The sequence below is a fragment of the Agelaius tricolor genome, unplaced genomic scaffold, assembly GCF_023055355.1.
Source record: "Agelaius tricolor isolate 1412-34295 unplaced genomic scaffold, bAgeTri1.0.p SCAF_48, whole genome shotgun sequence".
Classification (NCBI taxonomy): Eukaryota; Metazoa; Chordata; class Aves; order Passeriformes; family Icteridae; genus Agelaius; species Agelaius tricolor.
The window spans coordinates 3,268,412-3,295,171 of NW_027269308.1; the positions used below are offsets into that span (position 1 = coordinate 3,268,412).

A 26,760-nucleotide genomic window follows, 5' to 3' on the forward strand; every position below is an offset into this window, starting at 1 on the left:
GAATTTATGCAAAGCAGTAACCAACCTCCCCTACAGCAAACACAAAATGGCCTCGGAAGTTCTCCTCTGACACAAAGCAGCACAAACTCCCCCCATGGGCCAAACCCTGTTGTTGAAGGGATCCAAGAGGAACTCCAAGAGTGCCCCAAGCACCTACAGCCTGTACCCCAAGTGAGCATTCAGATGGGACCCAAGCAAAGGAAACCAGACCAAGAAAATGGCCCAAAGCATTGTCCAGAACCAGGAGAGAAAGCACTATTGGCATAGCAGCTGAAGTAATTCCTAACAAATCACCCCATATATCTGCATGTTTATTGGATGTTCCCAGGGCTGCTGTGTATGTACATCTCTTCCCCTGCTCTGCCTTTCTTCCCCTTTGGCAGCAGTGGAACTGGCAGCATCTGCCCGCCAGCAGCAGCTGCTCCAAGCTGGGAACGCGGCTGGCGGTGCTGATTTCCAGAGGCTCCTGTGTCCCAGGGAAGCCAAGGCAGGAGCAGCTGAACGGCGCTGGCGCTGCTGCTGCTCTGTGCCAGAGAGCCCCGGCTGGGCAGGGCACGGTGCCCACTGCGCTGCGGGCTCCTTCTCCTGCCAGAGCTGGGCACACCTGGGAGCAAGGCATGGCAACCTTTGGGCAAACCAAGGGGTTTCTGGGGCTGCACTGCTCTGCACACACCCAGCTCACCTGCAGCACAGAACCTTGGTCCCCCAAAAGGTAAACAAGATGGAAACAGCTGGAAAAGATCACATTTCAACCATTCTTTATGCTTCAATAGAAATGACCAAAATGAAAGTTACCGAGCAGGGCCCGATCCACACTGCCAGCTCAGTGTGAGAAAAGAGGCATTACTTTATTTCAGTGCTGGGTGCGTGGGGAATCACTTCCCTGAAACATGCACACCCACGTGTGTGTATCCATGGAACTAAGACATTCCTTTCATTACTTTTATTCATTACTTTGCTCAAACTCACAGGCTAAACATTCTCACAAAGTATTTGACATGTTTAAATCACTTCCCCAAAATTACTGACATTTAGAGTAGAGGTCTCTTGAGGGTCTCTGCTGGTCATGTGGTGAACATCCCATTCCTCAAATTCTCCTTCCATGGTTAAGAGCCTTCTTCTCCTTGAATGCATTGCAGCTACCTCCTCAGTAGGCCCACTGTCTTTATTCTCAAGGCTAAGATATCCACTTGCACACATTAACCACTGGTGTGAGGGAAGGTATGACTCAGCACCGCCTGTTAAAGCTTAACAAATTCACCATTTGTTGCAGGTAAACACTTCCCCAACGTCTCTCCTTCCTTCTCTGGGAATCAAACACAAGCATTTTGTGAGCACTGAGCCCAAGGCCGCCTCCAACCCTCCTGTCACCCACCAGCCCTTCTCTCTTCACAAACAGCAGGTCCAGCAGTGCCTTCCCTCACTGGCTCAGTCACCAGCTGTGTCAGAAGTTCTCTGTCACACACTCCAGGAACATCCTGGGCTGTTTGCTCTCCGCTGCACTCTGTTGCCAGCAGACATCCCCACCCTGTTCCATAGCCCTTGCAGAACCCTGCACCTGCTATCCCCGGGCACCTGGGAAGGGGAGGCAGTCACGGAAGAGATGCACCAGCTGCACCGGGCAGGAACCAAAACCCTCTCGCGGCACAGCTGCTGGCCTGTGTCTGGCACAGCTCCGGCTGCCCCACTCCTCATGGGCTTTTGGCTGGAAATGCAATTGCACTTTCTGCCTCATGTAGAAATACCAGGGCTGCACAAACAACGGCCAGCAGGCCACATCCCAAAGGCACTGCAGCATGGAGTTGAGAAGGAAGAAGACCCTTCCCCAATTCCTAACCATACCAAAAAATACCACCATAATTGGGACTTTTAATCTTCTGAATGCAGAGTTGATTCACAGGGTGACAAGGGAATCTTCCAATGGAGTTGAAGTGTGGTAGAGTTTTTATTCTGAGTCCTACTCAGACTGTTGATTTGAAAATTTATTTTAAAATATTTTTTAAAAGGCTGTGCAGTCATATGGTTTTGTTCTAATACCAAAATGGCTAGATTTAATTACATCCAAACTGATTAGTCTGTAAAAGCTTTCCTGCAGAATAGCCACTAAACAAGAAATGAAAATCTGTGGACTGTTGACTTTGCAAAATTCTACTAAATTTATCAGACAATGAGGCATTTTTAGTTAGATCATAGAGCAAATTAATTTCTATGGATAACTTGATTTGGATAAACCTGTTGATTTCAAATTAAAATTGCCAGCATGTACTAAGTGGAAATCTGAATACTCACTTCTATGAGGTCTGAATTATTAGATAGTCATTGTTCACCATAATAACAAAAATTAACATTCTGGCTATTTTTTTTACTTATCGTCAGCTCTTCAACACTCTTTGTAACATCAGAAAGAGAGTTTGTAGCAAGGTGAACCATGGGTTGGTGGAGCATTGCAGAAGGCTCCTGTGTCAGCACTAAATATTCACATTTACCATGGCATCACTCCTTGCCTTTAATTCCAAGCTACAGCTCAGTTCCTGCAGTATAGATTCACACTTGTAGTCTGTATTTGCAGCTGGTTCTTACTTCCCTGTCCAGAAAAAAATCATGCTTGGATCTCAAATCAAAATGAAACAAGGAGAGAGTCAGGTTCTGGATAGGTATAGCAAGAACTAAGAGATTCTTTTTGCAAATATGTTGAAAAGTTGTTTGTAGATACTGCAAAAATGGCAGATTAAAGACTTGCACTCTAACTTGCAAGCTGAGGTTTGCCTGTTATTTCTGGACTGATTTCTTGAGGCCAGACACTGAACCTAATCAGTAAGAAAATCAAAACCACAGGAGTAGTTTGGAGAATATTGTAAATTATTCTGTCATGATGCTTTTTGCCTAAAAGTTCTGGCCATCATCCGATTGGAGTAATTAGAGGAGATCGAAGCCATCATTCTGTGCCTGTGCACACAGTTCCTTCCCAGGAGCAATCCATGAAGCAACGCTGACGAATCCACACCAGCAGCTGTTGCCACACAGTCATGAAGCAGAGAATATGTATTTCTGCTACACTTGGACAGCTGAAGATGCCTCTGCTGAGCTAATTTTAGTGACTGCTCACCACAGATGAGACCTTGTGGTCAGTCTCCAACAAGTCAGGGCAGTTAATATTCTGCCTAAATGAAGTAAGTCTAGCAATACATAGGCCATGGAGCCTGAGGAAAGCCAGCAGCTGTGGGAGATTTAATTTGTTTCCGTATCTTTCTTTTTACTAATTTATTGCAGTCAATTATTTAAAGAATGGAAACTTTTGGCATACCATTGGCTGGAAGGTTGGTCAATCTTCCATTCATGACTCCTCTGAAAGCATCACCCCAGTGTTTTTATCAGTAACTCTTCCATTATTATGGCTCACACAGCATTTCATGCAGCTCTTCCTGGAGTCAGGGAAAGGCACCAGGAGAAGGGGGAGAAAGCTGTGTGCAGAGACTGTGTCAGATAAAGAGACATTTGTTTCCTCTTATTGGACTGAATGGCTGCAGGAACCTCGCTAGCACTGCTAGCACTGCTGGCAAGGTGGCCTTTTGCAGGGCTGGGCAGAGTTTGGGGCCCGGGGTCCCTCCTCTCCGTGGGACACCAGGGTAAGCAGCCCCTGTGCCAGCCAGGAGCAGAGGTTCTGTGACTCTGCCCTGGGCACAGGGACCTGCCACTGTCCTGAGCTCCTGCCGCGGGTCCTCTGGGGCAGGTCCTGCTCTGCAGGGATGATGGGCGCAGCTGGGGGGTGGCTGCAATGGGGGGTGGCTTCCAGTGTGCTCTGTTGGTCTGCCACACTGCAGCCAACAGAGCTTCTGGAAGGAGCCTCCTCTTGTGAGCTGCTGGAGCTGGAGCTGGCGCTGGCCACAGAGCCGCTGCTCTCATCCCTGACAGGACCAGAGCACAGCAGCCTCTGGGCCTCCTTGCTGCACAATGACAGTGAGGAGGCCATGGACCAGAGGGTCAGTATGAATGACTCAGTTTCCTGATAAACTGTGCTAAGAAAACCCTGCATCCCTCCTGCCAGATCTAAGACACTCCAAGAAATCTGTTGGCACATTGGGAACTCAGAATTGTTTGCATTTTGAACAATTGTCTTATGAGTGCTTTTGATTGTTTTTGTCATTTTGTGTTGATTCAGTTGATCCTTCAGAGAAGCTTTCCTAATAATATAAAACACGGGGAATTGTGGAGACCCTGGGGGGGCATTCCCTGGTCTAGGGAGACACGAGAAGCTTCCCTCAAAAAGCTGTTAGAGCCCATTGGCTCCTTCCCCTGTTCCTGTGTCTGCTCCTGTGTTCCTGAGCCACACCTTCCCTATTCCCTGAGTGCCCCCCTTATCTTTGTACTGCCCCGAGATCAGGGTCAGCCCCTAGGCCCCTGTGGAGACAAAGTGAGACCCTCTGTGCGTGGGTGCTGGGACCTGAACATCTCCCTGCACAGCTGAATAAAACATCTGTGGAGATGATGCAAAGGTCCTTTTTGCTTCTTTACCCTGGACTATGCTAGCAGCAATTCAGATTGCTACAGAGGACAAGCTGCAGTACTGGCACCAAGATTTTGGCAACTTGACCATAGGCACAGAGGGCGTGCAGGATGCTGCTCTATGAATTCTTTAACCAGCCATCTCTGGTGCTGGCATATTCCCTCCAGCTTCTGGTGCAGCCAGGGCCACCTTTGGTCCAGTAGATGACATTGTTATTTGAAAAATTCAGCCCACACCTTGGGCAGGAGGCCATCCACAGGCTCTGGTCCTGCAGCCCCTGCTCAGCTGGGGACAGTGTTCCCCATGGGGAAGATGGAGCAGCCATCTCAGGGTCTTGGGGGCTGTTTTCAGCAAGGTGGCCAGGCTCTCTCCCTGCTGGACTCTAGCAATTGTTTGGGGGAGCTGATGGCAAATTGTATGTAGTCCTGTTCATCCTACTCAGAAAACCTGACAGCTTCTATCATTCTTCTGCAGAGTGGGCACGCTGGATTTCTCTTTGCCCACTGCAGGATGCAGCCCAGGCAGAACTGGTGGTGACAGGGCAGAGAAAAATTCACATCCTTCTTAGTGACCTGGCAGATGGGGCAGCTCCATTCTGTCCCCATGGCCATGTCTGTCTGTCACAGCAGGAGGGAGGAGCTGAGGACCATGAGCTGCTCTCATTTGCAATCTTGCTTGGCGAGAGCCCAAGCTCAGCCAGAGGGCTCCAGGCTCTGTCAGTGCCCAAACATAAGCAGAAAGGGATGTTGTATCACAATCCATTCCTTGGTGAAGGAGGTCCATAGCAGCCTCAAGAGGCACCTCAGACACTCAAAAGTCAAGGCAGTGACATATGGACAGGACACAGATGGCAGTTCATGGCTGGGAGAGCATTCGTAGACATATCCAAGGACAAATTTCCCAGGAACGCCCCACAGCTCTGGGATCTGCCCATCAGCTCTGTCAGAGGCTTCAGCAGAACAACCAAAGTCCTAAAAAGCAGCTTCCAGACACTTTTCCTACCATCCTGCCTGAGTAGCCAGGTTGCTTGCTGCAAAACACTCTTTTTCTCCTCTTCCCCAATGCCTGTGGACACTTGCAGCCAAAATAAAAAGCTCCTGGCCCTCTGTGTGATGTGATAATACAGTTTTTATATTTCCATGCTGGGATGAAGGAAAGCTGTGCTGTGGGTCAGAAGAGGCCAGGACCCACTTGGCCTTCCTGCAGGCTGAGGCGGTCCCAGCAGACATCCTGCTGCTTTTTTGGGGAATGTGTGAGGTGGAGTGGAGGGGGTGACAGAGAGGCCGAGATTGTAGAGTGGAAACTCAGCTCCAGAGTGGCAGTGCAGACTCTCCCTGCTGAATGCCTGCTGGGGCTGACAAAGAAGGAAAATGCCCCAATAACAGCCCTGTGTCTCAGGGACAGGTACAGGGAGGTGACAAGAAACAGCAGCATGGCCCGGTCTCACAGCTTCTAGGAAGCAGTGACAGAGGGGCCTCATGGGCCAGAGATTTCAGAAAGGCTGTCTTCTTAAATGGCCACTCTGAAACCCCTCTCTTTGCCTCTTGGGTTTGTGAATGCTTTTGACAGCCACAGCATCCTGGGGCAACGCGTTCCACGATTTCATTAAATACTCCTTGAAAAGCTCCTCCCATTGTTCAACTGAGCTGCCAGCCTGGTCATTTCAGAGGCTGCTGCCTTGGTGGAGAGAAAAATCAATCTTCTGCCTTTCAGGGAGCTGAAGGAGAAGGGACTCTTCAGCATCCAACACCTGGCTGGGTCCCATTCAGAGGTCCTGCTTTGTAGACTTCGTGAGGTTTGCTTGGCACTTACCAGAGAGGTGAGAACATTGCTCTGAATTGTCTCCCATACTTCATACACAGTGTGTAGAGTAGGGATGAGCTTGTTCATCTCCATGTGTGCTCAGGGTCTGCCTTCATTTCTGGTTTTAGACCTGAGATTTCCAATGTCTCTCAGCTATCTGCAGGATCTGTGGGCACATGCAGCTGTATTTACTGGCAGGTCGGGTATCTGACACTCATCTTTGAGTGTGGTGCCTTTACAATGCAATGTGCAAATGCAGAAACTGAGACACTAATGCTGTTATTTGCCAGAGTCCCAATCTCTGCCCAAGTTGTAATTCAACACTGCGAATGAGTCTGTAGAGCTGAGCCTGTGTTTTCTGTTTCCTGGCTGAGTGCTTCAACTGCTGGTGTTGCTTTTTTGAACAGGAGCACCTGACTCTTTTATCTTTATCACTTGTGCCTTTCTGATTTGAAAGCAGCTCTTGCTTTGATTTTCCAGTAAAAGGGCCTAAAATAAAAGCTGTGGACATTTTGGAAGGGTTAAGTAGAACACTTAATGAAATTTTTATTTTAGGCCTGCAGTGAGCAGGTCTGAGGCCAGAAATTGGTGCCAGAGTAAGTGCCTTTCTGTGCTTGTGCTCTCCTGCTCTCCCTGTACTTGTATGTTCCTCTGGACACAGTGGGATGTGTTGTCATTTCCTGGGACTTCTGTTGAAGGCAACTGGTTTTCTTTCCAAGGTGATTCTTATATTTCCCCTCATGATTTCCCCAGGTGACCAACCTCCGTTCCAAGGTGTCCTACTCTGCCATTGTCACTCTGGGAGAGCTCTTTGTGACCTTGAAGAAGGACATGGACTCTGAGGTGGATGAGGTTGCTCGGGTCCTTCTCCAGATGGTGTCCAACTCCCCAGAATTTGTTCGGAAAGCAGCCAGTCAGACCCTGGGGATCATGGTGGAGAATGTGACTCCTGCACGAGCAATGACTGCTCTCATGGACATGGGAGTCAAGTAGGTTCTCCTTCTTTTAGTGATGTTCTTCACCTTCGTGTGCGTGGGAGGGAGAAGGGATGAGACAGAGAATGGGAATGGTGGGAGGGAAGGGTCCTGCATCCTGCATCTTGTGTGAACTCAGTGACTTGATTCTCTGACCAACCTCACTTGTCACCTATTTCTGCCCTCCTGCAGCCTATCAGTTCTCAGAATCACAGAACTGTAGAATATGGGGAGTTGGAAGGGGCCCATCAGGACCATTGAGTCCAGCTCCTGGCCTTGCCCAGAACAGCCCAAGGGTCACACCAAGTGCCTGGGATTGTTGTCCAAATGCTTCTTCACCCCTGTCAGGCTTGGTGCTGTGACCACTGCCCTGGGGAGCCTGTTCCAGTGCCCAACCACCCTCTGGGTGAAAAACCCTTTTTCCTGATATCCAAAGTAAAGCTCCTCTGACTCAGCTTCCTGCTGCTCCCTGGAGTTCTCCCAGCCTGTCAGATTTTCCTAGATGTGGTGATCAGTGGGGAAGTGAAAGTGCCTGCAAAGGCCAAGGATAGAGCCTTGTGCTTTTGTGGGAAGAGGGACAATTGCAATTGCAGCTGTGAGCAGTGTTTGGTATTTCACAGCACTAACCACAGAGGCCCTGGGAAAACCATGGCTCCTCATGATGCCATTAACTTGAGAAATGAGGAGGGTCCTTGCTGGGGCGTGGAGCACATGGGGGACAATCTGCTGGGTGTGGCCCAGCCTGCACAGCAGGTGCAGCTCCTGCCAAAGGAGCCTTGTATGACTGTCCTGGCCTTAGAGCTCTACTTTCTATTCAAACTGATGTTTCATGTTAGCCTTGAGATGATGAATCACTTTACAGGCACCTTCACAGGCTGACTGCCATGGGACAGCTGAAGCAAATGCTGCCTTAAATGTTGGTGCTGGGCCTGATAGTTCCCAAGAGACACTCTCTAGAACAGGACAACCTGGCTAAACTGCCTGCCACCCTTTCCTCAGCTTTGGAATAGGGTAAAACATTCAGATGGATCCGTTGCCAAGCCCCACAGAAAAAACAGGCTGCATTGCTGGATATTCTGCAACTTCATGGCCCACAATGTGTTTTCCCTGCATTTGTTGTTTTCCAAAGGTCTGCAGATTTGGGGATAAATGGGTGGAAAGAGCCTCAATCCTGCTGCAGCTCTGTGTACTGGGTGCCCTCTGATGGTCAGCATGAATTGTCCTTAATCTCTAAATTATTCATATGTCATCTATTTCTTGAATCTTTCTCCGAGTAAATACTGTGAAAGAAATTGAGTATCAGACAGTGCAGGGAGACTGAATTCCTCCCTCTTCCGTGCAGGCAGGCCTTGTGTGCAATGCTAACTTTGTGTTTACCTGAGGACAGAACCTTCTGCAGGTGTCTGAAGGTGCAGGGAGAGCCCAGGCTCCTTCCCCCAGCAAGGGCAGGGAGCAGGCTCTGGCCAAGGCCTGTGCTGCTGCTGCTCCTGGTCCCTGTGGCCCAGGGTTTGCTCTCTCCTCCCCAGCAGCCGCCCCACCCCGGTGCGGCAGTGTGCGGCCCAACTCCTCCTGTCCCTGATGCAGACAATTGGAGTCACCAAGCTCGCAGGCACAGCCTGGGCTGAGAGGCTGGCACACGTGGCAGGGAAGCTTGCTCAGGACTGTCACAAGGACACAAGGTAATGATCTTCATTTCACCTCCTAAAACAGGAAAACCCTTTTGTGTCTGGCTATAAAGGTGAAACCACACAAGAGTGGAAACTAAAGGGAATATGAAGTTACCTCACGGTGTGAATAAGGGTCACAGAATCATGGAATATGCTGAGTTGGAAGGGACCCATCAGGGTCATGGAGTCCATCCCCTGGCCATGTGCAGTGACCCCAAGAGTCACTCCATGTGCTTGAGAGCATTGTCCAAACACTTCCTGAGCTCTGTCAGCCTTGGTGCTGTGACCACTGCTCTGGGCTGCCTGGGCAAATGGCTGTATTGGGAAACCTGAGGTTGGCCAGCAAAAAGGAGCATTGCCAACTTTTTCCTGTGGCTTGAAGGATTCTTTACTGAGATCAAAAGAGCTCAGATCAGCCAGTCCAACAGTCTTGTTTGGCCTTAGGTGCACAACACAAAGCCAAAGTGTTGGCTAATGTTCATCACTGAAGGATCCCAAAAATCCATTTCTCATTAACTTCAGACTTTCCTAGAAATATTTCAGGGGTCTTTAGCCAACATATTCAGTCTTTCTAAACCTGTTCTGCAGATTTCTAGAATGCTGTTATCAGTGCCTCAGTGAGCTCCACATTTCTTCTTGAAGAAAACTGTGGTTTCCTAGTGGCAAAATCAACCAAACCACCAAAATCCCCTTCCTTTGGTGATGAAATTCCCATGAATAGCTGCCAAGAACACCAGAGCAACTAGCTGCCCCTGTGCATACACATAGTATAGAATAATCAAGAGGATGCATGAGGTGTTTTGTCCTGGCTTCCCTGCCAGTTAAAGAAAGGCAAATTATTGTGCAATGGCAGCAAGACACTGCTAAGAGGCTCTGACAACAAAGCAGATGTGTTTTGCTTGTTCCCTGGGATCCTTTGATGCCACAGAAGCACACCCCCAGTTTCAGAGTGAAATGGTATTTTTCTGTTGCCCCACATTCTCCTCCTGCCTCTTGTGTTCAGCTGACAGCACTGTGCAGTGTCAAGTGAGGTAAATCTCCCTCTTTGCTGAGTAGGTAATGCCTTCTCATGCAGGGATTACACCTGATGAGTTTAAGGTATCAGCCTCTTCTGTTAACACTCTTCCTGTGTTTGTTCACTTTTTTTTTCATTTCCTTCCTGCCTTCCTTCCTTAGGCATTATGGACAGGAGATGGTGAAGATGTTGCTCACTCATCAACAATTTAAAATGCTTCTGGAACAATCTCTTTCCCCCCGTGACCTGGAAGATATTCTGACAAGAATTAAGAAGGAAGTAAGTGCTTGGCAGGAGAAATGTCTCCTTTGTGCAAGTATTGCCACTGCTAATATGAGATCAAACATACCCAATCTGTCTTTAGCTCATTCCTCTTCTGCTGAATCATTTTGCTCCTGGGAATGAGTTGTTGATCCTCAGCCTGTTCATCAGCAGGCCACAAAGGAACTGATATTATTAGGGAAAAAGTGGGGTTCTGAATATTTTCAATATCAGTCACAAAGAGGGAAGGGAAAGAGGAGAAAATGGGTTTACATTTAAGAGTAACCCCCACCATGCTCCCCTACTCTGCCCCCTGTAAAGCAATTAAGTGAGAATTGTGCTTCTGAAGATAACAGAGTCTTTGCAAAGGACACTGGAAGTAGTAGCACCAAGAAAATTTCCAAATTTACAAAAGATGTCCAAGTCAATCCTAGTTACTACAATGACTGTCTGTCTTTTGGGAATGCTGCCCTGCTGTCAAGCCCTGTAGAGCTGGAAGAAGCTTGGTGAATTCAGCAGCATCCAGTGGAAAATCCTTTGTTTGTTTGATGGGGGGGATTTTATTTTTTTTATCGACATTACAGAAGGGAGCCTGCCTTTGAGCAGGCACAGGGAGAGTGAGTGTTGAACCAAATCAACTTCCAACACAATGGGCCAACCCCCAAAGAGTCCAGTTTGTTCTGCTGCTTCCTTCACAAACACTCCTTGCCTGCCCGTTTGCATTATTCCCATTTATGCTCAAGACTAAGGAATTTGGGATTTTAGACTGCTGCTCAGTCTGGTAGCACCCATAACCTGCCTTGGGCTATTGAAAACAAAGAGTTGGCATCACTCAATCTCTGCTCTGTTTCCATCTGTAAGTTAGGAAATGTTTCCCTAAGCCTTGGTAGCAGTGATCCTGGTTCTAACTTGTGTTTTCAAGAGGGAATTTCCTGTTTTATATTCTAAAGATGGATGGGGTTTCTCTATGTCTTTGTAGGGCATGGCAAACCAGAAGGCTGAAGGCCCATCTGTCAAGGAGCCAGTGAAGGAGAGGAACGGTGGCTCAAAGAAGCCCCAGGCCACATTGTCTTCTAGCAAACGGTACTGAGCACTTTTGTCAGATGAGACAAAGCACATGACAAGCTTTACATGTCTCTTCCTCAGGAAAATCTTCCTGGAAGACATGACCAGTGCCACAGATTGTTTCCTTTCCCTACAAATGCTCTAGGATAAAAAATGTCGACTTCTGCATTGTGCTGAACACAACTTCTCTGGAGGGGTTTCCACAAAAATGGAGAGACAAAAAGACACCCATTGGTTGCAGCTCAGACGATGCAGTGCAGTGGCAAGGGCAGTGTTGTGGAGGCTGGGAGAGGGCCAAGTTTCTGCTGCCTGACTTGGGACAAGTAAATTCAACCAGGGCTTTTTTTCCATCTGAGTGGAGTCTTTTTCAGATGGGTGTTTTGATGAGAAATCTCAGTCTGGATGCAAGATGCCATTCCACAAAGATGCAGTTCTCATCCATGTGGTTTGGCCTGGCTGAATCATGGTTTTCTTACCCTCAAACAGTACCAAGTTTGAGTAGTAAGGAGCAAGGCAATTTCTGAACAACTTCAGTCAACAGGTGTCTGAATGTGCACTTTTTGTCTTGATATTCCTGTCCTTCATGTAACTTGCTTGATGGACAGCATGTTTGGTTTATTTCCCCCTGTGCTGAAATCATCATTTAAGACAGGAATTTGCTCCTTGCTGTCTCTTCATGCCACTGGCAGAGCTACTTGTACCTGTTCTCCTCTGATAGCAGAGGGGATTTCTTTAGCTCTGTCCTGCTCAGCAGTGGCAGGAAAGTGACCACATGCCTCAGTAGCACAGCTAGCATCTTCCTGTGCTCATGGAAGAGACAGGTTGATCAGGGGAATTGTTCCCAGTGGGGTTGTTAAGCTGTGCATCTAGTCTCTAGGGAAGCAAATGAAATGTGAGTGTAGTTCTGGCATGTCAGGCTTCTGTTTTTATCTCTGTTACTGATTTTCTGAATCCTTCAAATATGGCCCTGTTTATCTGTTCAGATGCATCTGAGCTGCTTTTCCAGATTGTCATGCCTGGTTGTAGAGACACTTCTCCAGAGTGATGAGTTTCCTTATTGTAAGACACACACGTCCCATATGAGGAGGCATTTAAACTTGGAAGTAGTGTCTCTCTTTCTCCACAAAGCAATGTGACCTGTGTGCCCTGGCAGCCATCTGAAGATAGATCAGATGCATCTCATCCTTGGTTTTCCTGAGTGAGCAGTGCTGAGAATGTCACTTGCAGATTGTCTGCCATAATGATTGTCATGAGGTCCACGTTGTTCTTCAGAGCCTCATGATTTTCCAGCTTGAAATCACATAATTGGGAAAGCTGCTCAAGATGTTTTGCTCACAATTAACTGAAGGTATTGTCTGTGGCTGCATCTCTCTCCATAGAGAGCAGCAGGCACAACTTTCCCAGGCATTGTCCTGGGGAAGGCTGTGAGAAGATCAGAGAAAAGAATGAGAAACAATTCTTATCTGCACTTGCTGCACCTCTTGTTGTGAACATGTGGAATGTGTTATGGAGATTTGTTTACCAAAGGGTAGTTTCTTAATTGGCCACTTAATTAGTCAATTGGATTCAATTGACTAATCTGGTCTGTCTGTATCAGACTGTCTGTAAGGGCAATGAGTTTCAGTATAGTATAGTATAGTATAGTATAGTATAGTATAGTATAGTATAGTATAGTATAGTATAGTATAGTATAGTACAGTATAATAAAGTGATTGATCAGCCTCAGCCTTCTGGAATCATGGAGGCAATGCTAATTATTTCCTTGATGGGGATGCCATGCTGTGATAATGATCACCACCAGGTCCTCATTTGGTTTTATTTTCCAGGGTGAAATCTCCCTCTGATGGACACCTCCTACACCGTGCAAAAGCCCAGGTCACGTCACCTCCAGCTGTGGAAGAAACGGAGCTGCTCCAGAAGCTTTACCATCTCCTGGAAGCCAAGGGGTTTCAGACAAGGACGGAAGGAGTGGAACTCCTCCAAGACCTGTGCAGAACAAACCCCCAGCTCATCTCCACTAACATTGTCCAAGTATGTAGGGTATCTTCACTGCTCCTTTCCTTTAGCTCCTTTCCTAAGCCTGTAGCAGCAAAGTTAATTCAGTGTGTCTTGGCACTCTGTCCTGGCTGTTTGGGACATGCTGGTCCCTCTTACCCAGACAAATGTAATTCAGGTCCAGGCTTCAGGACAAGTTATTTCAGTCCAGCTGTATTTGTCTGGCAGGTGCCTATTGATGCTGTTCATCAGATGATGGCAGAATTTTCTGCTGGTGTAACTGCTGCTCTCTCCTACTCCCAGTTGGGTGAAGTGAAGGGAATCCAGCCCCTGAAAGCAAGGCAATTGTTCTCTAGACCAAAAATGGGTTTGCATAGGGAAGAGAGGTATCAGGCTTGGTTGATTTAAACCCAGTTGTTTTTTTTAAAGAATACTTCTGTAAACTCCATTTTGTCTTACACAGGCACAGCTCTGGCTACTCATTTCCACCCTTGTTCCTATTCCTCTTGGTAAAGACAGTACTCACCCTTCTTGGGGGTCTTTTTTACTCTTTGGAAAAGGAGGAAAACAGCGAAGGACTCATCTCTGCCTTCTCCTCCCAGTAGCTGCTTTTTCCCTTTTTCCAGGAAAAGGTGCCTGACAATGAGGCTGTCAAGGGACTGAGCCTGCTCTAATGAGAGCTGTACAGCACATGACATTTCAGAAGTCCACCTGTTACTTAGAGAAATGGTCTGGATGCTGGAAGAGTTGATCAGAGCCCTGCTCTTCTCCAGACACAGGCTCTGAGACAAACAAAAGAAAACACAGATCTCCTCCAGCCATAGTTTTGGCAAAATCATAACTGCCCTCAGGACTTGAGGCAACTGTATAGAAAACCAGGCATTGTAAACATCTGCTTCCATTCAAAGCAAAGGTACTCTTTAGCATTAATCAATGGAATTGATTTAATGATTTAGAGATGGAGAGAAATGCCATAGGAACTATTCTGTCCCCAGCCAAACCTCCTAAAAACAGAAGAAAATCTTTCAACCAGCATGAGGTTGGGCCACCATTCCAGTGAGTGGCCCACAGGAAAACAGTGCAATTGTGCAAGCGAGTGTTGGCCTGAGAGAAAGGATCACTTTCATCTTTGACATTGCTGACTGCTACAGCCACTCTTCAAACAAGGACATTTGAATCCAGCTTTCACGTTGCTTGTTCTCTTCACAGATTTTTGATTATTTTGTCCTGAGAATATCTGACAGCCACAAGAAAGTGAAGCAGAGGGCGCTGGACGTGCTGGCTGAAATCACAGGAGCCCTGAAAGATGCCCTGAACCCGGTGATCATTGGTTTGGTGGAAGGAATAACAAAGAACCTGAATTCAAAGGATGCCAGGGTTCGTGGGGCAGCTGTGAAAGCACTGGAAGAATCCATTGCTCATTTGGGTAAGGCTGAGCCCTGGCAGGGACTCTCCTCAACTTTGTCTCTGTCTCTCCTGCACAAGAGAGCGCTGAGTGCCTTGACAGCTGCTCTTGTCTGTGGAACACTGCAGCTGACACCCACCAGAAGCTGTGCAGCTGCAGTCCTTATGCACCATCCCCAACAGGCTGGAATGTGATCAGCATTTCCCAACAGTCCCAGGAGCCCTTGGCTCTGTGCTGCTTGTCTGAAGAGCAAGTCCTGGGCTACAGCTTTGCTGCAGTTCAGAGGCAAAGGGGGTTTGGAGTTTGCTTAGGCCCTGTCTGACTTCCCAAATGAACAGCTTTGCTGTTGGCATGAAGGGACACTGACCCATCAGAGCTTCTGCAGAGCAGCCACCTGCAAGGCTCTACATTAGAGGCATCAGCTGCCTATTTTCCACTTTTCTTCTTTGTCTTCTATTTTCAAAGGGGAACTTATGATTTTCCAAGTTCATTTCTTTAGAACAAACAGGTATAAACCCAGCTGTCAATGATGCCTTGCTCCACATGTTGTTTTGCATGGAGCAAGATGGCCACAGCAATTAACTACATAGGCAAGGGCTGCTCTAAATTCCTCTGCCACACAGATTTATGTCAGCTCTGAGAATGCTGCACTGGGGAAATATGCCTGGAAAAAGGAGTGTTGAAGAGGCAGGTCTTCAAGGGGAGTTTGCACTTTCTCCTCTCCAGTTGCTCTGTGAACTCAGGAGCTGCCTGACTCAGTGCCTTTCTGTGACCCAAGTATGGGCTTCTTCCTTTTTGCTCTGGGATGCAAAACCTTTTCACTGCTTCCATGTGACTGAACTCTTGAGGTCCCTGATGTGAAATGGTTTAACACAGCTCCTGCTACTGCAGACAAGTTTGCATTTACAAATGTGAAAGGAGAGCTTTTCTTTTGGAATTTAAAACCCTGCCAAGGAGGCTGGAAGGAATGAAGAAAAGGATTCAAAACCCAGCAGAAATGTACTTGATTTTATAAAAGGGCAGGTTGGCCCTGCCCTTTGCCTCCCCACTGTCCTTTCTCCTATGACCTGAGAAAAGTGAGCAGAACCATGTGTTTCCCTTGTAGATCAAGTGTCACTGCTGAAAGAGTTCAGCTACCAATGGAATCACCTGAGTGGCCAAGCTCTGCTGGATGTCACCGAGCGTATCACAGGTATGGCCTCCCCTTCTAAGCCAAGAGCTCTGCCCAGGGAGTATTGACAGGGAATGCCTGTGAACAGACAGCAGAGCAGCTCCTCCACATCAGGAGGTGCTGAGCTTGTCCCTGCTGCCCAATAGCCCAGGCAGGTGGATTTGGCAGGTTTGCCCTGGCTGCTGCAGAGCTGGACAGCATCTGAGATGGGGGCAGCGCTCGGCCTCAGGGCTGAGCTCTCACTGAGGCATCTCAGAACCACCTCCAGCAAAGGGAGGGGCTACAAATACCCCAGCTGGCTCCTCTCTGGGAAGCTCAGGGACATCTGTGATCTTTGAGGGGAAATGGTGGCAAATGCTCTTTCAGGGCATCAGTTTGTTTTGTCCTCACGGAATTCTTGTTTTTCTCTTGGAAAGTTTTGAGGCTGAACCGTGCAGAGCCTGGGGGTCACAGCTTAGGTCAAAACTCAACAGAGGCATCAGAGGCACGGGTTTAGTGCAAGGCAGCCTCTGGGGCACAGGGACAGAAGCAGAGGGCTGAGGCTCCCTGCCTGTGCTGTCCAAGTGGCCTTGGACTGAGCCTTTCAGGGTGTGCAAACAGTGTCTGCCTGTGCCAGCACTGTCCAAAATGCTACAAATGCAGCTGATAATTGATTCCTCAGAGGAGCTTGCTATGTCAGCAACAGCCAAGGAATGGAAAAAGGATAATCTCAATATATAGAAGACAATTGATAGCCTTGCTTTACCTGGGGCTAAATCCACTGCTAATGATGCCAGCATCTTTGAATGCAAGGTTTAATACACTTTGTGCCTTCATTAGGAATCTCAAAAGGGCATGTTCAGCAATTGGGAACGTCAAAAGCCCTTTAAAGAGCATTTGAATAAAGTAGATCTCCAGCAATAGGGAATTTAGTTTAGCAGTTCTTTTGATCTCTTTTTCAAATAAAGGAATTAACCATAAATTAGGAGTACTTTAGAAAGAGCAGATGTTCTCTCTGAGATTTAGTAGGAACAGACAGCTGTTCCTCACGTTCAGTAGTCACCAATGTCTTTAATTACATTTAAACTCAAATGAATTCCCATTTTAAAATGGGTACCATAACCCTTTCCTGCTTAGCAGAATTGGTTTTGGGTACTTGCAGGAGCTCTTTCAATGTTGATGACTGCTGGTGGATTAACAGCATTGAGAAAATGAAGTCTCTTCCACTACAGAATATTAAATGGCTGCTAGATAACATTTTGTCTGATCAGGAAATAAGAATGGTCTCCAGAGCATTTCAGGTTTTGATCTCTCAGCCAAATCTGCCATGCAAGAAGCCTGTTGGTAGTAACTTTTTGTCTGTGTTTGATACAGTTCAGTTCAGAAAATGGGCAGAGAGATTTCAGAGACAATATGAGAAAACACTCGTGTTTTGGCTACATTTCAGTCCCCTGTGTAGCATTTTTCTCTCTCTATGCCCCTACTCCAGTGGACATTATAAGAAAAAATGCCATTAACATTGGGAGGGGAAGTGGCATTAAAATGTGGAGATGCCCAAATGCCAGGGCAATGGGGTCTGGGTAATTCTCTAAGACACCCTGAGGTTTGAAACAGCTCTTTGTAGGAAGCCCCAAAAGCATTCTGCCAAAGACACCAGCTGGTCCCTGATGTTTCTCATCCAGCTGTCAGGCAGCAGCCATCTCTGGTGGGCTGGAGTTTTGAGGTGTGTTCTAATCCTGCCCTTTGCTGTGTGCCACTGAGCCAAGGGAAGAGCCAGATTAGGCATTTGGCACTTGACATCAAAGGTACAAAAGTGGAATCATCCCTTTTATTAGAAATCTCTCCATTTCCTCTCTGTGGTGCAGTTCCAAATCTTCAGGGTGGGGTTAGACAACTTCTTAATGGAAATAGATGGCAGTTGGACATTTCATTCATTGTTCATGCAGAAAGAGATTGTGAAATAATTTAGTAAAGGTGCAAAGTCTGCCACAGGAACAAGGCTCTGGTTGGAGCAATTAGTCCTGAGGGGTTGGTGGTTCTGTTTCCAGGATGATCAGCTGCTTTGCCCGTTTCTGGATCAAGGGGCTCTGTGTGCTGTTTTGCTGACCTTGGCCAGAGAGGCTTGCCAGAAGCAAAAGCAGAGGTAGATGCTTGTTTGCATTGAGGTTGTGGCTAAGGAGCTGTGTCTCTGTCCCGGCAGTGCTTGTGCAGTGGGTCCATGCCAGGAGCCCTGCAGTCGTCCAGCGCGACGCCCTGCCCGTGCTCTGGTCCTTCCTGGAGAACAAGGCGCTGCCCGTGCGGAGCGCCAATGTCCGCACCGTGGCCACCAAGCTCGCCTCTGCCCTCTACAAGGTGATGGGCACCCAGCTGAAGAAATGTGCTGCCAGCAAGCCTGCACACGTGCGGGAAAACCTCTCCAAAATGCTGGGCTGGTGAGGGCGAGATGTTCTCCAGAAAGCTGAGGAAGCGCTGAGTTGGACACCTCTGGATTTGCCTTTTTAGCTGTGCCAAAAATGACAAATTCCAAAGGAAGGGTTTGCATCTGCCCCCGCTCTCTCCATTGCCCTTCCTGGTCATGGCATGGGGGGCCTGGAGCAGCTCCAGATGGAGGACAAGGTGAAGGGAACCATGGCTCAGCCTCACACAGAGGTGAGGGGGGAGCTGGGCCAGTCTCTGTTGGGAGGAAGGGTCTTGTGGCAGCGCAGAGAGGCTGTGCACATTGCCAGGGAACAGCTGTGCCCTGCATGTGCCCTGCAAGGAGCTGTGCTGCTGCCAGTGCCCCTGGAGCTGCAGGGCTGCTGAGCTGTGGGGCAGGCAGAGGAGCAGGAGGGTGCATGTGCAGCTGAGCCATTCCTGGAGAGCACAGGGCTCTGGGCTCCCTGCTGTCCCAGGGCAGCCCAGAGGCCAGGCTGTGCCTGTGCTAGCTCTGGGCAAGTGGCTCAGGGTTTTGCCCTGGCCTGCCTCAAGTGTCTGCCAGCAGGAGCATGTTTCCCTGTGCAGCTGTTTAGAAGTTTGCAGGAAATGTGTCCCATGAAATATGGAGCTTCAGCTGCTTTAGGTTTGCATGGTGGCCTCTGTTAAACTTTGTGTCTCCATTTTGCAGATCTGGCTGGTTACAGTCTTACCGAGAAGTTTTCTCGGGACACTTCCGATGTTCCCTCACCCACAAAGTCCTCGCCTCCCGTCCAGAAGAGCTCTCTTTCCTCCAAGCTGAGGAAGAAGCTGCCACCTGTATGAAGAGTGTTTGAAGAACAGGATTGATGCCTTAGGCTTCGTAGTTAAAGCTGTACATATGTTCTGATCTTTAGATGTAGTTTTGAACTAATGTGGTTTGATTCTGTCTTTAAAATTTGATGACATATTTTTAATTCTATACATTTTCTTTTGATGATGAAAAAAAAGTAAATAAATAAATAAATAAAATTTAAATAAACCAAAAGGAGTATGTGAGACCAGGACCTGCTAGCCTAGAGATTATGGGAGTGCAGCTCACTCAATGTGCCAGTGTCTCACCACATCCTTTCCTCATTGGGCCTCTCCTCTTCCTCTTTGGCCGTGTTTTCTTTGTGTCATTTGTGCTGCTCTTTGTTACTTGGCATTACAACAGGGTCACCTGTTGACCTGTTTGGGGGACAATGGATCCAAAAGATCCTGTCTAGTCAAAGGTTTTCTACCTAGGTGTGTTCTGGGCTCACCAAAGGCCTGAGCAAAGAAACCAAGAGAAGTGTGCCCAAATGCCAAAGCTTTGCTCCTTTGCAATCTCCCACAGATCTGGCTCACAGGTGTCTTCAATCACAATTCCATAGGTAAGAAGAGGTCATGTATTTCTGAGGGAAACTCCTTGACACCAAACCAACCTGAGTTGTCAAACAGCAGACCTGATGTTTCGAGTCATGGCCCAAAGGGGAAACCTTTCAGTGTGTTTGGTCCAGGCTGGGTTGTGCTCGAGGCAAAGGTGTGTCAGTGTGTTGGATAATACTCTTTTCTTGACCTAGAGATGGGGACACTGAGAGGTGTTTTAAAAACTTGTATTCCATTTTCAGTCTCATGAGAAGGGTGAGACAATACAGATGTTATAATTCACACCATCACAATCACAAGCCGACTATTTCCTAATTACAATACATTATAAGTGTTTCTTGGTCTATCAGACTTTTGCCATGCCATGTTGTAGATGCCTTAAAGCCAATTATTTAAAACTACCCCTTGTGGGTCCCTCTACAATGCATCTTTCATAGCTCTATTTTTCCAAAGTCTTATTTGCAAGGCCATCTTTTGAAACTTTTTTCCAGCTCCATTCCTCTCTCAACAATATCTGTCCTATTCCATGGCATTTTTAAGTTAGCATTTCTTGTCTCAAGGTTTATAAACAGATTCATACTGTGTGGGCCTTTTATTAGGCCCTGAAAACTTTCTACAAATCCATTTCCCACATCAGTGCACTTGGCTCCTTCTCTGCTCATTGTGCCTGGCAAGCACAGGAGCCCAGAGCTCCTGCAGAACCCATCACAGCACTCAGTGGGAGCAAACTTGTGTCCAGTCCTCACCTGGAGCTGTGGTGCCCAGCATTCCACCTCACTGGAATGAGGAACTGTTCCTGCTCTTTCAGAAGGAGCTAAGGAGGTTTGGCCTTCAGATCAGCTCCTTCCCAGCTCTTGATTTGCTGCCCTGGGGGAGCTGCTGCTTGGGGCAGCACTTGTTTCACAGCTGACAGCCCTGCTCTGCTGGCCTGCAGCCATTGCAGGAGCTTTTGCTGGTGACATTGAACGTTTCAGATCTTCTTAAGGAAAACTCAGGGCAGAACTTGTCAAAAGAGCATTGCCTGGATGATGATTTTAACATTAGATCTTTCCTCCACCCAGTGCTCATGTCCATGGGCCTGTGACCCCGAGTGGGTGCTGCCTCCTGAAATCCCAAACGGGGCAGGATGTCTCCCAGCTCCAACCTGCCTGCTCCAGGGGCAGTGTGCTCCGCTGGTGACGGGCACTGGCAGGGGCTGTCCCTGCAGGTCTGTGCAGCAGCAGGGCACCCCCCAGCTCGCCATCCCCACCTGGGGCAGGGGCACGGCTCTGGACAACCCGGGGACATTCTGCTGAGGAGGTGTCCCTGCAGGGGATGGGGTCCCAGGAGCTGGGTGATGTTGTCCTTCTCCCCTGTTTATACACAACTGCAATGGGGTCCACGATGGGGAGGGGATTCCTGACCAATGGGGGGGGTCCTGGTGTGGTTACACCCATCAACATGGGGGGAAGGGGGGAGACGAGAGCAATGGAGGGCACAGAAAAGGGAGGAGGAGAGGTGGGGAGGTGGCCACTTTGGGGTGTAAGGGCAGGAAAACTTGGAAATGGAGGCAAGAAAATGGTGGGGCTGGATACATTGCTGGCACTGTTTAGTGGGGAATCAACAGGAGGGGGAAGTGGGTAAAGGGGCACAGGAGGGAGGATGAGGGGAAGGTCCAGGGCAGCAGACGCTTTGCTGTCCAGGCAAAGGGAGAGAGGAGATCGGGAGGCGTCAGGGGATCGATAGCAACCCTGGGCCAAGTGACAACGACTGCCAGCCCATTGCCCCTCAGGTGAGGAAGGGTTTTGGGTACATGGGGACAGGAAGAAGGGGAAGTGGTTTTGAACTGGGGATCAAAACCTTTTCCTGAATTTTCCCCCGATTGTTTAACTGAATCATAAATAGAATGAAAATAAGGATAAATGGCAAAGAGGATAAAACTTCCCCACTTAAAAATTTCCCTCCATTTGTAAAACAAATAACTTGATCCCAACCACATCCAAAACTCAAGCAATAAAACTGATTCCCTCATAACATTCACAAAGTATTTGGAAAGAAAATGAACAAAAGCTTTCCAATTTCCCTTAAAAAAACAATTTCTCCAATCAACAAGGGCACCCACAACTTTGGAATAGATGTGTCTTTGAGGAGGACTCAGCTTAGGATGACTAAGGTTGTTGTCCATCTTCAGACTTTGTTCCCACACCCAGCAGAACAAGGAAAATGAAAAAACAGAAGACCCTCATATATATATATATATCTCTAACTTACAGTTGCTCTTTGGGCCATTGCCCATCGGGTCAATGAAAATCTGCTGGGCAGGTGCTCAGCCCCTCAATTGGCCTCTGCTACTCCGGGAGCTCTTTGGCCTCTTCAGTCTTCGGAGGGTCCCGGTCGCCCTTCGGACAGCCCCCACTAAAACGTGAGGGCTTCTCCTGGGGAAAGCGGCTGCGCCAACAGCGACTTTTGTCCTGCAGTGGGAGGCTGCAGGAGACACTTCTTCAGGGATCTCTTTGCAGAGGCCGCACGCTGGGCGCCACAGGTTGTGGCAGGTGGTGCTCAGAGCGCTGCAACCTTCCCAAAGAAACTTCTTGAAGAAGACACCTCGGGGCACAGGCAATGTCTGTGCTCATGCCGAGGGATTTCAGCTCTTCTGTGATCCCGGCGACGCAGGAGGAGAGACGGGGTCTTGGTGTGGGGTTCCAAGGAGAACCTTTCCTGAGCTTCATCCTCAAAAGGGTCCAGGGACAAAAAGCCACTCAGGCAGGGAAAGCAGGGCTTTATATTGGGGTCTCGAAGGGCAGGACAGAACACTAGAGTGAATGGGATCAGGGCACAGGGGCAGAGCAAAGGGGAAGGACCAATGGATTGCAAGGGATCAACATAAAGCAACAAAGGATTTTGGGGGTGAACTTTTTGCTCTCCCTAACCAGAGGTTATGGCTTAGGGGTTGGTCCTCCAGGGGAGTAGAGCAGGCTTTTCCTTGGCCAGTTCTCCAGCCTCTCTCTCCTTCAGTGATCTCCTAAAGCTGCAACATCCCAATGCCTGCAGACTCTGTGAGTACTACTCTGGGTATTTCTGGTGCAGGGGAGGTGAAATGCTCATGAAGCTCTGATGTACTGAGGGGCTCTGATCAATCACAGAATATTCCCAAGACAAGGATTTTGATAAAAATGAGGAAATTTCCTAAGACTTTGTATTCAGTTTCCTACTATTGGAGAATGGCAGGGAGGGGGGGATAACTATTAAAGGATGATTATGGATTTTGACAAGTGCCTGAGACACCTGAACTGTTACTTTTAGTGATCAATAGGTTCACAGGAGATCCCTAATGTGCTTTCAGCCACTCCTCTGCCCATGGCCAGCACCAGCATCACCTTTGCTGGACCCATGAGATTCAGTCTGAGCTGTCCTTTCTCCAAGCTGCAAACAGAACCTGCCCCCAGCCCATGCCCTGCAAACAGGCTGTAGGGGCACAGGGAGTGCACAGAGATTTGGGGTCTGTGAGTGCTGGTGTGGAGAGATCGGGCACAGGGAAACACCTGCAGGAGGAAAGTCTCCAGGAAACAGAGACAAGATCAGGGAAGGAGAGAAAACAAAACCCAGCAATGCTGTGGCAGGCTAAGATAAGAGATGTCCACAGGATCCCCTCCAGTGCAGCCTCTCCCTCTGAACAAGCCCCCTCCCTCCTGTGCCCCAGCCAAGCCTCTGCCCTCAGGGCCGGGGCTCCAAGGCGTGCAGCCCCTCCTGTGCAGGCAGAGCTGCAGCAGAGCCGTGGGGCAGCTCTGCAGCCCCGGGCCCAGGTCCCTCTGCAGGGCACAGGGCTGGGAGCAGCTGCCTGGCCCTGGGGGCTCTGGAGGGGGCACAGCTGGCTCAGGGTGACGCTGTCCCCAGGGCCCGGCTCTGGGCAATGCTGTCAGGGCAGCCAGGGAAGGAGCTGCATCTCCCACAATCCAATGCCATCAGAAGGACACTTGGGAGTCTCCCTGAGATTTCAGTCCAAGCTGGGAGCTCCAAACCAGGGTGCAAACCTGTCCTAGAGCATCTCTGAGTCATGAGCTTGATGGGGAAAGGCAGAGGTGTTCTGACTCTGAAAATGCTGCTGGGTTGGTGAAATGAGCAATGCAAGTCCTTGGCTACAAATGTGCAGCTGGGCTGGGGTGGATCCATCTGCTCTCAGCAGTACCTGGTGACATTTTAGGGGAAGCATGGGAAGGTGATCACCCTCCACCTGAGACAGGTTAAAGCCCAGAGAAACTCTGAACAGGTCACAATGACAGACCATCTCTCCTCAGTCTCCACTCATCACTCTGCCTCACAGAACTTGCTCTGTTCTCCCTGAGTGCAGCAGAAATGCTGAGGGCTTCTGATATCCAAAAACACCAGAAGAGATGTGGGGAAGCTTATAAGAAAAACCCCAGAACTCTTGAACACAAAAGGATGTCTCTGTGTGTGTTTTGGGGAGAGTGTATGGGAAATGGCTTTGATTTTGGTTACAGGGATCTCCTCTAACTCTTCACTGTCCTTTCTCCATGAACAGGTCCCCGTGGCCAGCCCCAGCAAATGTCCAACAGCAGCTCCATCAGGCACTTCCTCCTGCTGGCATTGGCAGACACGCGGCAGCTGCAGCTCCTGCACTTCTGCCTCTTGCTGGGCATCTCCCTGGCTGCCCTCCTGGCCAACGGCCTCATCATCAGCGCCGTAGCCTGCGGCCACCACCTGCACACGCCCATGTTCTTCTTCCTGCTCAGCCTGGCCCTCAGCGACCTGGGCTCCATCTGCACCACTGTCCCCAAAGCCATGCACAATTCCCTCCGGGACACCAGCACCATCTCCTACTCAGCATGTGCTGCTCAGCTCTTTTTCTTTCTGTTCTTTATCACAGCAGGGTATTCACTGCTGACCATCATGTGCTACGACCCCTACGTGTCCATCTGCAAACCCCTGCACTACGGGACCCTCCTGGGCAGCAGAGCTTGTGCCCACATAGCAGCAGCTGCCTGGGCCTGTGCCTTTCTCCATGCTCTCATGCACACAGCCAATACATTTTCCCTGCCCCTGTGCCATGGCAATGCCCTGGGCCAGTTCTTCTGTGAGGTGCCACAGATCCTCAGGCTCTCCTGCTCACACTCCAACACTCTCAGGGAAGTTGGACTCATCACATTTAGTGCCTCTTTGGTATTTGGTTGGTTTGTGCTCATTGTTTTCTCCTATGTGCAGATCTTCAGGGCTGTGCTGAGGATCCCCTCTGAGCAGGGACAGCACAAAGCCTTTTCCACCTGCCTCCCTCACCTGGCCGTGCTCTCCCTGTTTGTCAGCACTGGCATATTTGCTCAGTTGAAGCCCCCCTCCATGTCCTCCCCATCCCTGGATCTGGCCCTGTCAGTTCTGTACTCAGTGGTGCCTCCAGCCCTGAACCCCCTCATCTACAGCCTGAGGAACCAGGAGCTCAAGGCTGCAGTGTGGAGACTGATGACTGGATGCTTTCAGGAACATTAATCTGCTTGCCAATTTCAGCAAATCACTTGTAATTAAAGTCATCTTTAATACTTCTTGTTGGTTTCAGTTTGGCAGTTCTTTGTTTTAGTTTTTTTCATATTGTCCACAAAGAAATGTCATTGTTTGTGCCGTTTCTCATTTTTTTTCTCTCCATCTTCCCTGTGGCCACAGACTGTGTCAATGAGCTCTTGGTGCCTTTAAAGAAACTAAAGCATCTCCCAGCAGAGTTTTCTGCAGAGATGCCCTTTTGTTGCCTTCTCTGGAGCTGCAGCAGCAATGTCTGTGTGCAGAGCGGGGGCAGATCAGGGCTGGCCCAGCAGCTGTGCCCAGCAGCAGCAGCAGCAGCACTTGGTGTTGCCAGTGCTGCTGCCGTGGCCCTGCCCCGCTGCCCTGGTGGCCCTGGTGTTGCTGCAGGGCCTGAGTGCTCTCGGGGCCGGGCACAGCCCTGGGGGTGGCAGTGCCGGGGCTGCAGCAGGGACAGGCCATGGGCACTGCTGGGGCAGCGCTGAACGCCTCAGCCCAGGCCCTGGGGGCTCCAGGCTCCTTGCCCAGGCTCTCTCAAGAACACGGCCAGGCCAATGCTCAGCACAGAAACCCCCGTGAGCAGCCCCAGGCTGGCTGTGGGCAGGCTGGGGGCAAACAGCACGGCTGGGGCTCTGCAAGGGCCCTGGGGCAGACGGGAAGGAGCAGCAGAGCAGGGGCTGATCCATGCCCAGTGCGCTGCACAGCCCAGGGCAGCGTCCCAGAGCGTCCTCATGCAGCTGCCAACAACATCCCCCCTCTGCAGCCCTGGCCTCTCCCCCAGCTCACACAGGTGCCCCATCCTTGCAGGCACAGACACGGCAGCACTGGCTCAGCAGCCCCTGCTTGCATTGCCCACAGCAGGGGCAGCACCCCCATGCTGTTGCTGTGGGGACATGAACCTGAGGGAGCACAAATGCCATCAGCCCTGGGGCCAGCAAGGGCTGGGGGACACCAGGGAAACCACTCAGCTTTGTCCTGGCCTCTGCAGTCAGCCAGAAAGTTTGTTCCCATCAGCTGGGAGTTTCCTGTGCCACTGCAGACGCTGTTGCTCAGAGCCAGGGCTGCCTGGCAGCCACCCCCAAACTGCCCTGAGCATTTCCTTTGCTTCACCTTTGCTTTCTTTCCTCTTCCTGATACAAATGTCTTCCCATTGCCCACCCCCGTTCCCTCCCCTGCAAACAGCCCATCCCTGGTTGCCCTTTCCTCTCTGGCCCCACTGCCCATTGCAGTTCCTGACTTGGCCCCATGGGAACATCCCTTGGGCAGCAGGATCATCCTACAAGTGCTGCAGGAATTGTCTGCAGGCTCCTGCAGTGCCTGCTGCTGCTCCCTTGCCAGAGGCACCCCAGGCCAGGGGGCACATCTGGGCTGCTGTGTCTGCCTCTGGGGCTCCCTGTTCTGGGCAGTGAGGAGGAGCTGCACAGGCTCTGCACGACTGACAGGATGGGCTTTGGGGCTGCCAGGAGAAGCTGAGGGCCCTGGGCTGCTGGAGCTCCTCAAGAGGAGACCCAGGGCTCATCCTGCAGCTGCTCCAAGGGTTCTTTCAGAGAATCCCAGAATCAGCAAGGCTGGAACAGGCCATGGAGATCATCAAGTCCAACCTGTGCCCTGACACTGC

At 49.5% G+C, this 26,760-nt stretch overlaps 1 protein-coding gene across 1 annotated transcript; it reads left to right on the plus strand.

The window, feature by feature from the left end:
* The first annotated feature begins 94 nt into the window (after positions 1–94).
* Positions 95–18,275, plus strand: LOC139604259 (TOG array regulator of axonemal microtubules protein 2-like). Its single transcript, XM_071455353.1, has 10 exons — positions 95–171; positions 6,218–6,323; positions 7,061–7,296; positions 8,808–8,960; positions 10,125–10,242; positions 11,204–11,307; positions 13,588–13,591; positions 14,494–14,710; positions 15,795–15,881; positions 18,040–18,275. Exons 1-10 carry the CDS (start codon positions 95–97, stop codon positions 18,273–18,275), a joined length of 1,338 nt encoding a protein of 445 aa, XP_071311454.1.
* The last annotated feature ends 8,485 nt before the right edge of the window (positions 18,276–26,760 follow it).

What these genes read in the sequence shown, in the direction of transcription:
- LOC139604259 (XM_071455353.1), top strand. Translation starts at nt 95, where the DNA reads ATGGGCCAAACCCTGTTGTTGAAGGGATCCAAGAGGAACTCCAAGAGT. An exon ending in ACCTACAGCCTGTACCCCAA is followed by an intron (nt 172 to 6,217) that starts GTGAGCATTCAG and finishes TCTGCCTTTCAG; the next exon opens with GGAGCTGAAGGAGAAGGGAC. An exon ending in TGACAAGAATTAAGAAGGAA is followed by an intron (nt 10,243 to 11,203) that starts GTAAGTGCTTGG and finishes ATGTCTTTGTAG; the next exon opens with GGCATGGCAAACCAGAAGGC.